At 45.3% G+C, this 16,262-nt stretch overlaps 1 protein-coding gene across 3 annotated transcripts in view; it reads left to right on the forward strand.

The window, feature by feature from the left end:
* Positions 1 to 2,215: 2,215 nt before the first annotated feature.
* The window catches only part of PREX1 (phosphatidylinositol-3,4,5-trisphosphate dependent Rac exchange factor 1), a 116,133-nt gene continuing 102,086 nt past the window's right edge, over positions 2,216 to 16,262 (forward strand). For 2 of the 3 annotated variants that reach the window (XM_018917463.3, XM_050982096.1), the window contains exon 1: positions 2,217 to 2,526. In XM_018917463.3, coding sequence (XP_018773008.2) covers positions 2,365 to 2,526 — 162 coding nt within the window. In that variant the 5' untranslated portion in view covers positions 2,217 to 2,364. Of the gene's footprint in view, positions 2,527 to 16,262 lie in introns of all 3 variants that reach the window. The other variant, XM_050982097.1, reaches the window with a different exon arrangement.

Below are 16,262 nucleotides of genomic sequence, written 5' to 3' on the forward strand. Positions count from 1 at the left end.
ATGCTGTAGTGACTTTCAGAAGAAAATGAAAGGTTAAATGTAAAGAGCTTGAAAGAAAACCAGTGAATTTAGAGTGTAATCTGACCTTCTCAAGATTCTGCTGCCCTGTGCGTGTCCCAGACCCGCTCTGCAGTGCTTTGCCTAGCCCAGAGCGCTCCTCGGCGCAGCTGGGACCGGCACAGAGCCCAGAGTCGCCCTGGCCGGTCCCTCCGCTCGCACCCCGGCACTCAGGGCCATAAGGCCTTTCCCCTTTTGAACAACGGTGTTTCGGACCGACTCGGAGTGAGGGGAACGTTTGTCACTGATGAAGATGCAGAAAGTGCAACCGCAGGGCATCACGCGAGCCCTGATAACCGCACACCTTGCCCCAAGACTACCTCATTGGAGACACGGGGAAATAAAATATTGACATTTAATAAAGATAGTTCCACGCCTAGGGCTGAAAGCATTTGACATATTTTTTTTCCCACTGCTGCAACTTTCTCTTGACCCAAGAGCTGTTTTTTCATTCCGTGTAATCCGATATCCATGAAGCCTTAAGATCATAAGTAGGTGTGTTAGACTACCAACACTCACTCCTGAATAGAAAACTTAAAAACCAGAATAGTGATCAGTGAGAAAATAAAAAAGCCCATGTTGAGATAAAAAAAGTTCAAGAGATATTTTGGTTTAGCCAGGAGAAGATGACAATTATTACATTGTTTGTTACATTTCGTTTTGCTAAGTTTACTTTTTAAGATAGTATATCCAATAAGTGTCTCTATTATTATGCGTCTTAGGAGTTCACATTATTGACATTTTTAAATCTTCCTCTTGAAACTTTTTTCTTAATTAAAAAGAAAAAGAAAAGAAAGGAGAAAAGAAAGTATTTGTAGTTTGACAAAAGCCTGGCAGTGTTCTTATGATGGAATGAAGACATTTGGGAGAATCTCCACCGTTATGAACCAAGTTAGCCTTGTGGGAATGGAGGGAGCAATGTTGAATTGCAGTCCTCAGCCTGGTTTTGTTTGCATTTGCCCTGTTCGTCTGCCCTTATGCTGCACACTCACTTTGCACAAGCAATTGCAACCAACTTAAAACCTCTGCATTTTGGATTCACAGCGATGAAACCTGCTTTTGTATTTATTCTTGGTTGGCATGGGAGTCTGTTATTCCTTGTTTCTGTCCGTTTGTGTCCATTGTGCTGTGTGCATTCCTGCGTGAAACGGCGGTGTCTGTGTGACCCCCGCTTAGGGCGAGCCGGGCAGGGCCTGTAGGGCTGGGGGCAAGACCCTGCTGGTGCTGGAAGCCGCGGTGTGTTCACCGCGCTGTGCGGTGTTCGTGTGCCGTGGGGTGAGCCCCGTGTCCGGCCGCGCTGTGTGACCGCGCTGTGCGGGCTGTGCGGGCTGGATGGGCTGTGTGACCGCGCTGTGCGGGCTGTGCGGGCTGTGTGACCGCGCTGTGCGGGCTGTGCGGGCTGTATGGGCTGTGTGACCGCGCTGTGCGGGCTGTGCGGGCTGGATGGGCTGTGTGACCGCGCTGTGCGGGCTGTGCGGGCTGGATGGGCTGTGTGACCGCGCTGTGCGGGCTGTGCGGGCTGGATGGGCTGTGTGACCGCGCTGTGCGGGCTGTGCGGGCTGGATGGGCTGTGTGACCGCGCTGTGCGGGCTGTGCGGGCTGGATGGGCTGTGTGACCGCGCTGTGCGGGCTGTGCGGGCTGGATGGGCTGTGTGACCGCGCTGTGCGGGCTGTGCGGGCTGGATGGGCTGTGTGACCGCGCTGTGCGGGCTGTTCGGGCTGTGTGACCGCGCTGTGCGGGCTGTGCGGGCTGTATGGGCTGTGTGACCGCGCTGTGCGGGCTGTGCGGGCTGTATGGGCTGTGTGACCGCGCTGTGCGGGCTGTGTAGCAACTCAACACACGGTGAAGTGCGGGGGGTGGCAGAGGGCGAGGTGTGCGGAGTCTGCAGCGCACGGGGGTGAGGGAGTGTGGATGAGAGGCGATGCGTGAGAGGGGCTGCATGCGAGGAGAACACGCGGCCATGAGGGTGTGCTGGACGTGGAAACGAGGACAAGGCACTACGAGGGTGTGCGGGACGAGGAGATGACAAAGCCGTACTGGCCTCGCTCTCGCCCCGCCCCGCTGCTCTCGGCCGTCCCCGGGGCCGGGCTCCGCCGCCTGCGCCCGCCCCGTCCCTCCTTCCCCCCCACCACCGGGACTTCCCTTCGCGCTCTATTCAGCGGTGCGCGCCGCTACCCCGGCATGTCCTGCCGCCGGGCTTTGCCCAGCGCCCGGCTCCTGTAACGCCTCGGCCCGCGGGCGAGGCAGGGCCGAGGGGGCCATGGGGGGCTCCTGAGGGAGCGGAGCGCCCGGCCCGCGCCGCCACCATGGAGCCGCCGCCGCCGCCGCCGCCCGGCGCCCCCAGCGCCGCCGAGCCCGCCGGCTGCCCCAAGGACACCGACCGCCAGCTGCGCCTCCGCCTCTGCGTCCTCAACGAGATCCTCAGCACCGAGCGCGACTACGTGGGGACGCTCCGCTTCCTGCAGTCGGTGAGTGGCCCCGCGGGGCTGGGGAGCGCCCTCGGGGGCGCGGCGGGGCCGGGCGGGCGGCGGAGCGGCTCCTCCCGGGGGCTCCTCCCGGGGCTGCGAGGGCGGCGGGGCGCAAGTTGTGGAAGTGTCCGCGCCCGGCTCCGCACCGCCGAGAGGGAGTTTCTGCTGGAGAGGGCCGGGGCCGCCCGGGGCCGGCAGAACCGCGGTTCTCTCGCCCCCAGCGCGGAGCGCGGGCACCGCCGGCCCCGCAGCGCTCCGGCCCCGCGGGGTGGCAGGAACGGACCCGGGAGCGGGTCTGCTCTCAGAATGCCTCGTCCCTTTGCTGGTTGTTGTTGTTCAGAAGTTGCTTTTACACTCACTTGGAAAATCTACCCTTGCTGTCAGTTGTTTATAAATAAATATTGTACGTGTATCTTTGTTTCATGGTAAACATAAATTTGTTATTGTGCCGGGTGTGTCTGTGTATGTGGAAGCAATTATACCTGCCTCTGAAATTATTCACAGGCTAGTTCAGAAGAAAAAATCCATCTGGATATTTCCATTTTCCTATGTAGGCTCTAAATGTGGAATTCATCTGTGTACCACCACACTCCTGCAAATAACTAGAAGAGCCTGTAATAAAAGTTACTAGATAATGTATAGATATATATATATAGATATATATATAGATATATAAATGTATATATTAAAAAAGAAGAATAAACTAGTGATCACACAGAGATCAAGAATCAAAGCAAAGGAAGTCTCTGCAGAGATTTCTAAAAGATTGTTTCTGAAAGGGCAGAAATTCTTTCTGGTGTTTTTCTAGGTAAAGACTAAACTCTGGTTTCATCTAAATGTGCTTAGACCCTGGGCCCCTTCTGACCTCTCCTTCTGGCAAGATTTTTGTTTGTTTGTTTTTAAAAATCAGTTTGTCTTCAGTGTTTTTCAGATTCACCAAAGTGGAAAACTGTCTAGCACAAAAGATAAATGACAAGGATGTGGTTGCTTTATGAACTAGTCTCTACTCGAACTCTCCTCTTCTCTCTCCAGTAATTGAAGTCCGAGCCTTTAATTTGAGTTTTCCAACTGAAGTGCCAGTTAGCTTCATTTAGAACTGTGGTTCTGTCTCAGTGCGAGGAGGTTTTCTTCTAAGATATAGGAGAGCCCCACCCTACAGACAAAACAAAACCAAAATCCCTCAGAAAACTCCTCTGTCCTAAGTACTGAATTTGAGATTTTGTTAGCTGCAGGCTAGAATGTAGATTCAAGCTACATATATTTTTAATTCCGGTTCTTACAGCTAAATGTATTCACAGTGGGTTTTTCATGTATTAAAAAACCAAAACAGGTCTTTTATTTATTTGTATTCTTTAACTTGGCAGTTTTCATTAGGGCAGTAGTGAGTAATATGCCCTAGGTAATGGCTGGAGATCCTGATGGAGCGCGCTCGCTGAGGTCTTGGCTGGCACTGCTGGCAGTCAGAGCCCTTCTGAGGCACTTTGCCACCAGGTGTAGAGTGGCTACAGCATTATCTTGTGGTGATGGTTCTGGAAGTGCAGCTTTACCCCCCTACGGAATTGGTGTTTTAGTCATTATGTTTGAATGAAGCACTGAGGGACATGATCTTCCTCATCTCTGGGCTTTAGTTTAGAGCAGCATTCATACACAGGCTTAACTTTGTGCACATGTCAAATATTCATGTGCTGTCTTAAATAATGTCAGTTTCTTCAGTCATTGACCTACATCTTATGGTCTGAATCTCCATTCAACTGCTTCCTTATAGCTGAATGTTGTTAGCCCCAAGGAAAGGAGAATAAGGATCTACTGCAGCATGTGAGGGTAAAAGGAGCCAGTAGTGGGATGAAATTTTTAAAAATAAAATTTGGAGTGTGAAATATTTTCTGCATAAATTATGTGGATGGCCATAACTTAACCCTTCTAACAAGACAGCCCACAGGAAAGAATTCTGCCCCGCCTCCCACACTGGACAGCCAATACAATGTGCAAGGATAACATCATCTACATAATCACTGGGATTAGATGCAGTTATAGGTCAAAAGTTTTTCTTTAGGACACTGATGAAGGTACTGCTGTAGCCCTGGGACTCTGTATTCTCAGCTGTGCTTGGCCTCACAGGAGGCCGCCCAGCTCCTGTTTGTTGGCTCTCCTGAGCGTGCTGGCATCACTGCTCAGGAGCCACCCCTCCTGCCCCTGGATCTGTGTTTCCCCAGCTGGTGTTCTGTGTGAACAGCACCTACCCAGTGCAAAATAAACGTTCACTGTTATACTACCTGGGGTAATGTACCAGGGTAATGCTCCAGTGTGACTGGCAAGGTTAGCTGTTTTGTCCTTGGTGTGAATTGTACTGAATTGGTTTGTACTTCATATGATCCAGATGTAATTTTGGCTGCACTGAAAGACTGTTTTGTGCAGGAGAACTGCAGTACCCCAATCTTCTGGAAACTTGTTCCTGTCAAAAAGGAGATGAGACAGATGTGGGGTATGGGTTCCTTTGCCTAAGAAACATCAATAGCTTGGGTTAAATAAAGGAAGGCTAAAGCTCATATCTTCTATCATCATAATGAATTTCCCCTAAGTAGGCTGGGACAGCTGTGCTTATGTGAGGGAATCTGTGCTCTTGGTTAAATATTTGCTATTGAAGCCCTAGTCCTCATTAAGTGTTCTCAATAAGCAATGTTTTAAAAAGCAAACAGCTAAATTCTATGGGTTTATTCACAGCACTGAAGATGCTTGCTAGCAGTAGCTTCCTGTGTTCCCTGGTAATGTACAAGAATCTCTTAAGTATTTAGTAATCTTGTAAGTATTTAATGCTGTGCATTTGCAAATGAATCAAAATAACCTCAGTTTGCTTACAGTATTTTAATCTGTTTTAGGAGATAACCATGTTTAAGGAAAGGTTTCCTTTTTCTTTTCTTTTTCTCTGTTTAGAAATGTTTTCCCACAAAGATGCAGGGGAAAATAGGTTCATTATTAACATAAGGACTCAGCCCTTATTTGCTTTACCTAAAAGATTGTGGTCCATATTTTGTTTTCATAAATTATTAAAGTGAGTATGTAAACTTTAATATAAAGCATAATTAAAGTCGTAATTAAATAATTAAAGTGATAGAACATGGAGTTCTAACTCTCTTCTACCAGCTCACAGCTGATGACCTGAAGTTACTGATTTAATTACAAATATATGCATTCAATATTGTGTCGTGTTTTATTTGCCATTTTGTTAGGCAGGGATGGTATTACTGCTAACTATGGAATTATTCTTGAAGAAATGCTGTGTTACTCAGGAGTATTAATAGACAATACTGCAGTTATGCAGCTGTGTTACTGGCTGCACTAGTAAAGGCTCATTACACAGCCAAACTTTTTAAGCAGCAGGGAGAACTGCATGGAGCAGATGGAAATGTACTGCTGCTAACATCATTAAAGAACTACTGATCACAGAAGAAGCAAAGTGGGAAATTGTCAGAACCTAATGGAACTTTAGTAAAAGTTTCAGGAGTAAGAAAAATTTCAAAGGCATAAAGACAGATAATTCTGTTCTAAGTCTCTGGTGTGATTATAAACCATAAGGATTTTCAGTCTCCAAGCTTTAACATTCAATTAATCCTTTGGCCTCTTTTAACTCTGTAACGTATACAGAAATGTTTATACTGTCTTATGTAATTTTGTAAATACTTCTTTTTTGTGTGATGGAATCACAGCAGGTGATAATTTAGTTTGAGTGACCTGCTGGATAAATGCCAGCATCTGTCTGGTGGCATGCAGTGCTGTGCAGGAGCGCGGGGCTGCCAGCGCAGGGCTGGAGGTGCGGTGTCTGCAGGGTGCAGCCCTCAGGCTTAGCCAGGCTCTGGGTGCCTGCTCTTGCTTGGAGTGTCACTTGGTACAGAGAAGTCATGCACAGTTTGCTAGGGAAAGAAAGGTTGTGGTGTGTTTGACTGTTGCATGGTCATTCCACAGAAACCCAGTCAAATCTGACACTAATATTTCAGTAATTGAAGAGCAGCTCTCAAGTAGGGAGACACAGGAGCCCTGAGCAATTTCAGACATACTCGTTGACCATCATTCTGAAAATAGATGAAATAGTGAATACACAGCAGTTGGCGATCAGGTTTTTAAAAGGTTTTTTTTACCATTTTGTAAACATAATAATGAATTACATGTGGAAGTGTTGGAGCAGTAGTTATCCAGTACACTGGGTTGCAGTGGTAGGTATTTTGTTGCATCACTTTTTCCCCCACATTCATTTATTCACCGAACATTCAGCTCAAATCTGCACATGCACCTCCCACAGCTTAGATAATTGCAAATATATAAAGCCAAATTGTTCTCTACATTGTATATATATGTCTCTTTCATCTTTCCAGAGACAAACCACCACCTTGTAAATTTTAATGTCAGAATGACAGGATGTAGTTTTAGCTTGAGCAATTGCTGCTTGTTCTGTGCAGGCGTGAAAACAGTAGGAAAGGTGAATTGTTACCAGATAGGTATCAAATTGGATAAGTAATTGTACCAATACTATTTTTAGGTTTTAGTGTTATGCGTTCCTTTATTTTTGTATGAAAACTAGAAGTCCTCTTCAATCCTATCAATTGTATAAATGTTACATTAGGACATGTGCCATCAGATAAATTAGCCCACATCCTACACACTCAAAATATTTATGTTTTGCTCCTCTTTCTTGCTTGCTTTGTAGGTGTAATTGATCTGTCTCTGGGTTTTGCACTCCACCCATCTTGAAACATGATAAGCATCACAGGCTTTGTTTGGTCTTTCCCCCCCTCCTTCTCTTTCTATTTCACAATCTTGTTTGCATCCAAGATGAGGCTCTGGTGCTCTAATAGAGTAGCAAACAGACCATTTGTTTCAGCTGTGAGCTGTGGTTTCCTGTCCTACCCTGTTCTCTGCCTGCTCACCCTCAGCAGATACAGATAAACGCTGATTCTGGAAGGTGAACCATATGGTTTGGGAATGCTTTTCCTTTATTAGGAGACAGCTAAAAGAGCATTGGGGGAGAGGAAGGAGATGGGAAAGGAAATTGTTTGGAAGTGATCTAAATTACCTTTGCTGATCTGTTATTTTGGGTCAGTTGGTCACCTACAGCCAGTTGTTAGAACTGCAAAAGATGTTCCGTTTAAAGTCACAGAGCTTTTTTTTTTGTTTTTAAGCCTGGTTCCTGATGTATGCAAATTGAGGAAGATCATGGATTTCATTTTAAATGACATGTCTGTAGCCCTTCTGGTTGTAAAGCACGAATTGAAGATAGAACATTAGCAAAACAAGAATGCTTCTGAGTTTGTAGGGACTTTTATTTTGACTCTTGAATTTTGGGTAGGCAATTCTACTAGTAGAGTTCTCTATTTAGACCAAGTGTAGTGCAAAATCCGTGGCCAAAGGCTGAAATGCAAATAGATTAAAAGGTTCTTTTGCCCCAGATAGAAAGAAAGTGAAGAGAACAGTCTGGATGTAGAAGGATGAAGCAAAAGTTCAGAGACACTGAAAAGCAAAACAAAGCAAAGAGAAAGGCTCAGATGAATAAATATTTTCAGAGCTGTGGTCTTGAGAGCCCAGTTTGCAGCCACGGGTCTAAGATCAGGGCTGGAGGATCCAGAATACCCAGGTCCTCTCCTGCTCTGAGCTGTATGAGCTTAGTGTGTCGCTTTGAAAATAGTGTGCCGAGCCCATGCCTTTTGCAGTGAGGCTTTACAAGTCAGTTACATACGAGTACAGCAGGTTTTTATGTGAAAGAAGGTGTTTATTCTTTTTGCATTCTAACAGAATTTCCATGGTGAGAAAATATCAATAAATCCCCTGTGTAGTTTCACCAGTTTACTGCCATACAGGTGAGAAACCAATTTCTCTTTGCTTCCCTTTACTCATTCCAGCCTGGTGTGCATCTGACCCTTTTTACCCTTTATCTCAGACCTACTTTGGTCTTGTTACATCCTTTGGAATGAGGTGTCTGACCTCTTTCTGGCTCTGCACCTCTCCCTCCTCTCGGTCGCTGTGCTGTGATCAATCAGCCCTTTTGCTGTTTGTCCCTCCCTCTCATTTCAGGCGTGCCAGTTGCTGTTTGAACATGTGCCACGATCTCTGGGGGAGGAGGGAGTGCTTGGCTGCCCTGGGCTTTCCCAGAGCCAGGCTGGTGCCTCTGCAATGAGATTCTCCTGCGATAGCGCTGTGGGAGCCGAGGGAGGGGAGGGACAGAGACCCCGGGCTCTGGCAGAAAGGGCATGCAGATCCAAAAGTGAGCCCAGCCTCGCAGAGAGCGGAGCATTGGAGATGCTCGGTACACAGCTGGGTGCGTGTTTGATTTTACAACATTTTCAGCTGGTGTTTGCAGGAAGCAGACTGATACCCATTATGGGAAATTTGTTTGTCCCTAAATATAGGAGAGAAAAAAAGTTTAAAAGCTTTGATAATTTTCCACTCCTTAGGTCACACAGTATTTCTGCCATAGGCAGGAGTACTGGTTTGCAAGGAGGAGAAATGTAATTCTTTAATTTTACATTGTATCATGGAATCATGAAACTAGCCTTGGAGAGAATCTTGACAAGCCATCCCATCATGTTCTGATATGGAAAGATCTTCATTTCTGATGGTTTATCCTGGTGTTTAGGTGTTGTTAGTATTAGAGATGTCTTCTGAATGCCTAACAATGTCTAATCTTTTTAGTGCTCTTTTTTTCCTTTGCATCAATCCCTTAAATATTTTAAGAATGTTTTCACATTTTGCTTCAGATTATGCTAAATTGTCAAATTATTTAATTTTCTTCCTCAAAAACTATTTAATTTTACTTCTGATAATTCCTGTTCCATTATCTGGATTCTCTAATCTATGTGTGTCCTGAACTCTAGTGCCCAAAACACCAGGTGCCAGGCACTCCCAAGGCTTCAGCAGCACCAAGGGGGGCAGTGGATTGCTTACAGGTTTTGTACAGTATACAGAGTATTATTGTCACGGGAGAGAGAGGTTTGCCTGAGTTTGTGTCTGCATTTGGGAACAACTCATTGCTCATACCAGCAGCTGGGACTAGGTGCCAGCATAAAGCATTTACGGGAGCAGTCAGGTATTCAGGCTCCTGGGGGGTGCCCTGGAAGTGCAGTGCTCACCCTCCTAAGGGGTACAGAGTGATGTGTTTGCAGGCCCCCTTTCCTATCTGCACATCCTGGCACTCCCAGAGGCACCCAGCACAGGGGGTTTCTGAGGCTTGAAAAAGCAGGATCTCCCAAGTGCATTGTCTGCCTTTGGGCACCCAGATGAGTCTGGGACAGATTAAGCTTTCAAGAAATTACTCATTTCTGTTGCCTGCTTATTGTTTGCTTCAGGCACTTACAAGGAAATATAAAGGGGCTGTATGAATTTCTGGCTTCTTTCCAGCTGTAGAATGCCTTTTCTGTTTTTGTTTCCCCAATGGATTTCCAGCCTGCAATGGTATAGGCCTTGCACAGTTGTAGTGTGGTGTAGGATGTAAATGGTGATGTATCTTTTGGTTTTGATGATGCTTGAAATTCCTGTGCAAATGGCAGCCTGTCCTGGTTACCAGGAGTGAGTACAGCTGGTGACAAGAAAAGACTTGAAATAAGCAACCATGTCTTTTCTCAACTGGTTACAAAGACTTCTTGTGGAGCAATGCAGTTCTTGCACATCCATCTCATCTAGACTGAACAGCACCTTTGACTGCTTTTCCCTTCTGTGCCACAAATTGAGGCTTGGGCTGGGGATTGCACCAACAACATGCCTGAGATCTCACCAAAGTGTTGGATTTAAACATTGCTGCAGATGAAGAGTCCTGCCTAATTACCCAGTCAGGCACGATTAAAACTTTCACACTACCTCTGCAGGTGGGATTGAGTCAGGCTGTAGCAGACATAGAGATCTGCAGTGGATCTGGGCTGGAACAGAACCTCAGGGTGGCTGTCTGGTTACAACCCCTGACTTCTGCGTGTCACCTTCGCCCTTCTGTAGGTGCCATTCATGTGAAGAGACATTGCCTCCCTTTGAACTGCAGCTCTCAAGAGCAGAATAAGAGAAAACAGCTCTGTGATGAGAAAACAGTTCCTTCACCCTTCCTAATGAGTCTTCCTCCTTGCTTACACGGCTGAATGCCATCTGTCAGGCCAGGAGACACTGAGTGCCCAAAGCTGAATGTTGCTCTGATAGGCCACTTCAAGCCTAGGACAGAAAGGCAGAATTTACTGCTCTGGCACTGTGAGGCTCATCTTAGGCCTGTCTGCCCTTTCACCCAGTGCTATCAGCACAAGAACTGGCAGTGACACTTCCTACAGTTCTGGAAACAGTGACAATTTTATGTCATGTATCTTTGAATTGCAGAGAGGGACAGATTTCTGAGTCCTGATTATTTAAAAGTTGGTATGAGATGATGGGACTGTGGAACTGAGTTACAGGAACATTTAGGTTCATGTGAGGATACTGGGTCATTCTCAGTATTCTCAGCTATTCCCATCGCTGAAATTATTTTTATGGAAGCATATCAGCCATACAAATAATACCTTATTGCAGTTAATCTGATGTCTCATGACTCATGGAGTAAATTTTGTGACCATTCTTAACCTTTCATTTTGCACTTCTGGTTTTGCTGTGGTCATTTCTTGTGCCAACAGGTTAATTTGTTGGTTCCCGAGCCACTTTGCTTATCTAAAATGAGGAGACTTTTTTTTTTTAACAACAAATGTAGTTGTTTAGTCCTTAAAAATCTTTGTAAACCAGTCCTAATTTATTTGGCTTAGTAATACACTTTCAATTAAAAAAAAAAAAAGGAGCAAACAATCTGATAGGCAGAGTGCTGTTTTTATATTCCCTGTGGATTTGTCAGTTGTTAAGTTACCACTAGCTAAGGGATAGGACCAGCATTTCCAGGGCTCCTGCCTCAAGCATGTGTTAGGAACTGTTTCTCCCTGTATGTTTTGGGTGTGGAACTTGATGTGCTCAGGTCAGGAGTCTGGCTTGCACATATGAGGCTGCTGGTTTAGTTGTGAACCAGAGCCTGCTGCCAGTGACACCAAACCCACATCCTTTCTGCTGACATGTCTTGGCCCAGGGTGTCAGAATGAGCAAATGCTGATGCCTGAGAGGCACGCTGCTTGCCCCTTCCCTTCCTCTTCTGCAGAGAGCTTGCTGCAGTCCTTTGCACCAGTGTCGCTGAGCTTGCCACCAAGGAGTGATGCTTATCCTTGGAACTGAGGCTTTAAACTCATGAATCTCAATTTACTGAATGTCTTCCAGGTGTTTGCTACCTTTGTACATGACAAAGTGGGCTTAGATTTAAAAAAAGGCCTAACAACATCTTCCATAGCCTCTTACATCTTCTTTTATCTACAGTAAATTACATTAGTGATAACACTTCTGTCTTGAAAGTTTTGCCTGCTCATGCTTCTGGCATCTTAGCACGGTTTGGGTAATTTGGAACAACCTGTCTTGGGATACTAAGGGAAATACTTGTCAGGAAAGAGGGGAAAACACAAAAGGTTGCGTTCGGGATTATTTTGGATGCTGAGGAAGTTGACAATGAGAGGAGTTCCCTGATATTCAAAGTGTCTGTGTCACTGGTGGAGGGCCTTGCTTAGGTGGCAGACTCTTGATAAGAACTCACTAAAATGCAAATTCTTATCTCAGATAGGTGTGTGGGTTTCAGCTACATAGCAAGGTCTCTGATCCCATGGGACTTTCTGTCTTATCTGGCAACTGCTTTGAATGTCCCCTCACAGGGAGCCCTGGCTGTTAACCTCATCACTAGGTGTCTAAAGAGGCCCCTTCCATTTTGCATGAAGGGGCAGTAACAGAAGGCTGTGAAAGTTTTTAGGACTCTCAAACCTGATCCTTAAATAGCATCCATGTTGTTGTGGGGAAAATGGACAAGCTTAATGTAAGTATACATGTGTAGGCTGTGTGCTATTTAATATGTAGGTCACAGAGGAGAAGGCATGGACGTAAAACTTTATCTGTGTTGTTAGACCTGGTCAGTGGTTAATGCCCTGTATTGTTAAGCAAGAGACTTAGGCTACAAATGCAGTAAACAGTGCCAGGCTTTGCTCTTTGGCCCTGTGGCCAGCTGGCATGATCTGGACCTGCCTTGTGGTGCTGAACTGCAGTCTCCAAGCAGGATGGCTGCAGTCGGGCTGCCCTAGCTGGCACCATGCCTCACAGCTGTTTGGGACAGTGCTAGCAGGCCCAGGCCAGAAACATTCTCCCAGTTTTCTCCCAGAGCTGCAAGGCTCAGGTGCATGTCCTGGCCCTGTGGGCTCACCAGTGGAGGCACAGCCTAGGTCACACTCCAGTCTCTGGCACTTAGTCCTAAAGCAGGATTCTGGTAGATTGGAGCTCACACCCAGACCCAGTGCTAGCTTTTCCTTGAGGCTGCTGATGTGGATGGTGTTACTTCTGATGCTTTGTTATTATGTGAAAGTTCTAGGTGCCAGGTCAGAAATGCTAGAAGTAGGTTTTATCAGCCTTCCTTAGATTTTTGCCATTACTGACTCTTGCCATCATTACTTGGAATCTTTTGTTTAATTTGTGGAGGAGGAGACAGAAAGGAAATACAGTTTGAATGGCTGTCAACTACTTCAGGACAGTGTGAAAAGGAACTGGATGTTAATTGCCTAATTCAATGTCAACACCGACAGTTCTCAGCTGAGGTACTGTTGACTGAAGGTACTTTGGTCCTTCATATGAAGGGTGCTTGATCATTTCTCTTTTATTTACTTCACTTTTTATTGAAGAAAATGAAAGACTTCAAATGATAATCACTGGACACTTGCATATAATTTTTTAGCTCATATCCATTTGGGTGCTGGAGGTTCTGCTTGTTGTATTGCTGAAATTGTGCTCAGAAATCAGTTCAGATGCGAAGCAGCTGTTTGTGAGGAGAGGGTGTTGACAAGACAATAAAGGCAGAACAGTGGGGGAAGTTTTCCAGAGAGCTGCAGAAGTGCAGTTGCTTTGAGCACTGGTTTGTCAGAGGCATGATCCCTAACAGGAAAATGAGAGATCTTTTCACAGAGTTTGTCTCCTTTGTTGGCTCTTAAAAATGTATGTGGGAAACTACCACTGTTACAAATACATGTCCCATCCTCTGTGCTGGCACAGGTCGTCTGTTCACACAAGGAGAATGTGTTCTGAAAACTTGTCACTAAATAAGTAATGGTTTTCAGGCTATGCGGACCAAAGACAGTATTTTTGGGAGGTATAGTTGAAAAGTGAGAGTCACCAATTAAGTTATTAATCCCAGAGAAAAGTACCGTGGGAGTTTTTAACCTAGTCATTAAATGGTAGAGCGGACATGAAATGCAGTGCATTGAGTGTTGCAGTACCTGTTTTGCTGGACTTTTCACTGAGCAGGCCTTCAGCCTTGCCAGCACTGAACTCCCAGGGTTGTGCTGTATTCACTCCTCTGGCTGTGGCATTGCCTCCATGTTCTTGCTTGCTGCTGCCTTCCTTTCCAATGATTGCAAAGCCTTTGTGCAAGGACAGAGAATCTTACTGTAGATGATTTTGTTCACTTCTGTGCATTCATCCTTCAATGCTTAGAAGAAGTGTTTGCCAGAATAACTGCACTTAGAAGTTAGGAAACAAGAGCAAAAAGCATTTAGAAACAAAATTGGACCACTGAATTGAAAGTGTAGTCCAGGCTTTAGAACTAAACACAACTGGAAAGAGTATTGGTTTTAGATGAATGGAAGGAGTCAAAAAGAAGCACAGATCAATACTTCTGTATTGAAGCAAATACTTCCATGGTTAGAACAGGTCTCTAAGACATATGACATCCTTACATAATCTTTTGCTATTCACTAGCTATGGTGGTTCTCTGAAAAAATCAGCTGTGGACAGTTCCTGTTGTAATAAATTAACACTTATGCACAGTTTTTATTACTTTGCTTTGATTTTTGTTGTTGGTTTGGGTTGGGTTTTTTGTATGTTTGCCAAATGTGTCAATACTCAGTGAGCAAAACAGTCCTTGAAGAAATGTGTGTTTTCCTCTTTTTGACTGTTAAGCAAGCCTTTCTTTCTCCGAGTGTGCTCGGCTTCATCTTGATTTTTGGCATGGTGAACAGATCAAGCTGATGAAACTTGCTTTATGGAGCGACCTGTTGGTGAAGGGTGCTGGATGTTTTCTGCAGTTATACAAGTAGCAGAGGAAGATCAAAAAAGAAGGAATATGTGGGGTGATACTGTGTTCTGCACCATGTCAGGCAGAGTGCCTTTTGGGGATTCTGCTGCCTCAACAGACTTCATCCTGAGGGGTGCAGGAGCCAGGAGGAGCTGGGAAAGCTCAGCCTGTTCTAGCAGGTGCCTGTCACCTTGCAGTATCAGCACCTTCTGCTTGTAGAATGAGAACCATGAACAGCAAGGTACATCTGGTATTTCCACTGTGGCCTCTATTGAAAAACTGATAATATGCATCTTGACATGAAATAAAGCTAGAAAGAACAACCAGCCTCTTAATGAACTTTGTCTGTTATACTGTGCATGCACTGGGTCATAAGAGATCCTTTTGCAAAATACAGGCCATCTTTCTTAAGCAGTTGCACAAGAAAAGCCACAATATTTGGAAAGTAAAGTATGAATCAAAATTTTTACAGCACACAACCAGAGGAACTGAAATTTGCAAACGGCAAGCAAGAATTAAGTTGCAGTGGCAGCAGTTACCATGTCCAGGTGGTGTGTGGAGGCAAGGCTGCATGACATCAGTTCTCTTTTAATGTGGCTCTGGGTGAGCTGCTGGGGCAGCATGGTATCAAAAACCAGTTCAATCCGGTGGAAAGAAACTTTTCAGACTATTTCACTTAGAGAAGAAAAAAATTTTGTTGTGACGTGCATTAAGAATAAAGATACTGGTTCATGCAGCACTTTTTTTGGCTGGATCTTCTCAAAACAGAGCATCAGTATTTAGCAGATAGAGAAACTGAGGTGCAAAAAGGCAAAATGAGTTGTACAAAGGGCGCCAATGAAGTAACTAACGGAGCCTTGTCTTCATTTCCTACCTCCTTTAGGAGAAAAAGCTGAGGAATAGATGTCACATAAATGATGTGAATTTTTTTTGTGAAATAGTGAAACAAGAATGTTAATTCTTCAATTCAGTCTTCTAACATCCAGCTGACACATCCTTGGCAGTTAGCACTCGATGAATTGGTGGTCTTAACTCAGTTCCAGGAGGACTGTTGGGCATAACCAGAGGCAGTCTCTGTGCACAAACAAAGAATCCATGGGGATGGGAGGCAGTAACAATTTCCTTTCTGGGAGAACCTCTGCTGCATGCAGGAGACTGTGCTGGGAGAGTCTTCCTGCCAAAGTGTTCTGTGTGAACATATGGAGTAGAATGTAAGTCTTGGTCCTTCAGGAACTGCCAGTCAGCACTTTCCCAATACTCTCAGGGAGTAGTAAAAATGTAAACAGAGAAGCTATGTTAGGTCTCAGAATTACTCAGTGGCAGTTGTGCTCTTGCTAAAATCTCGGCAGGTCCAAGTGCAAACACTTGGACATCTGGTGTCATGCTTGCCTGTGCTAGCTGCTGAAACAAATCCTTCTCAACACTATGCAGAAGTACTTTTTAAAGCAGTAAGTGCAAGCCTGGGTTCTGCAATCAAGCACACACTGAGCACAAAGGCTTTAAAAGACAGAAACGAAGTGAAAATGTCCGTGGTTTGAATGTACTGCTGTACAGGGATTTGAATGCCCCTGCATTCACTAGAATAAAACAGTTTGGTCAAACAAGG

The sequence above is a fragment of the Serinus canaria genome, chromosome 20 (genome assembly GCF_022539315.1).
Source record: "Serinus canaria isolate serCan28SL12 chromosome 20, serCan2020, whole genome shotgun sequence".
Classification (NCBI taxonomy): Eukaryota; Metazoa; Chordata; class Aves; order Passeriformes; family Fringillidae; genus Serinus; species Serinus canaria.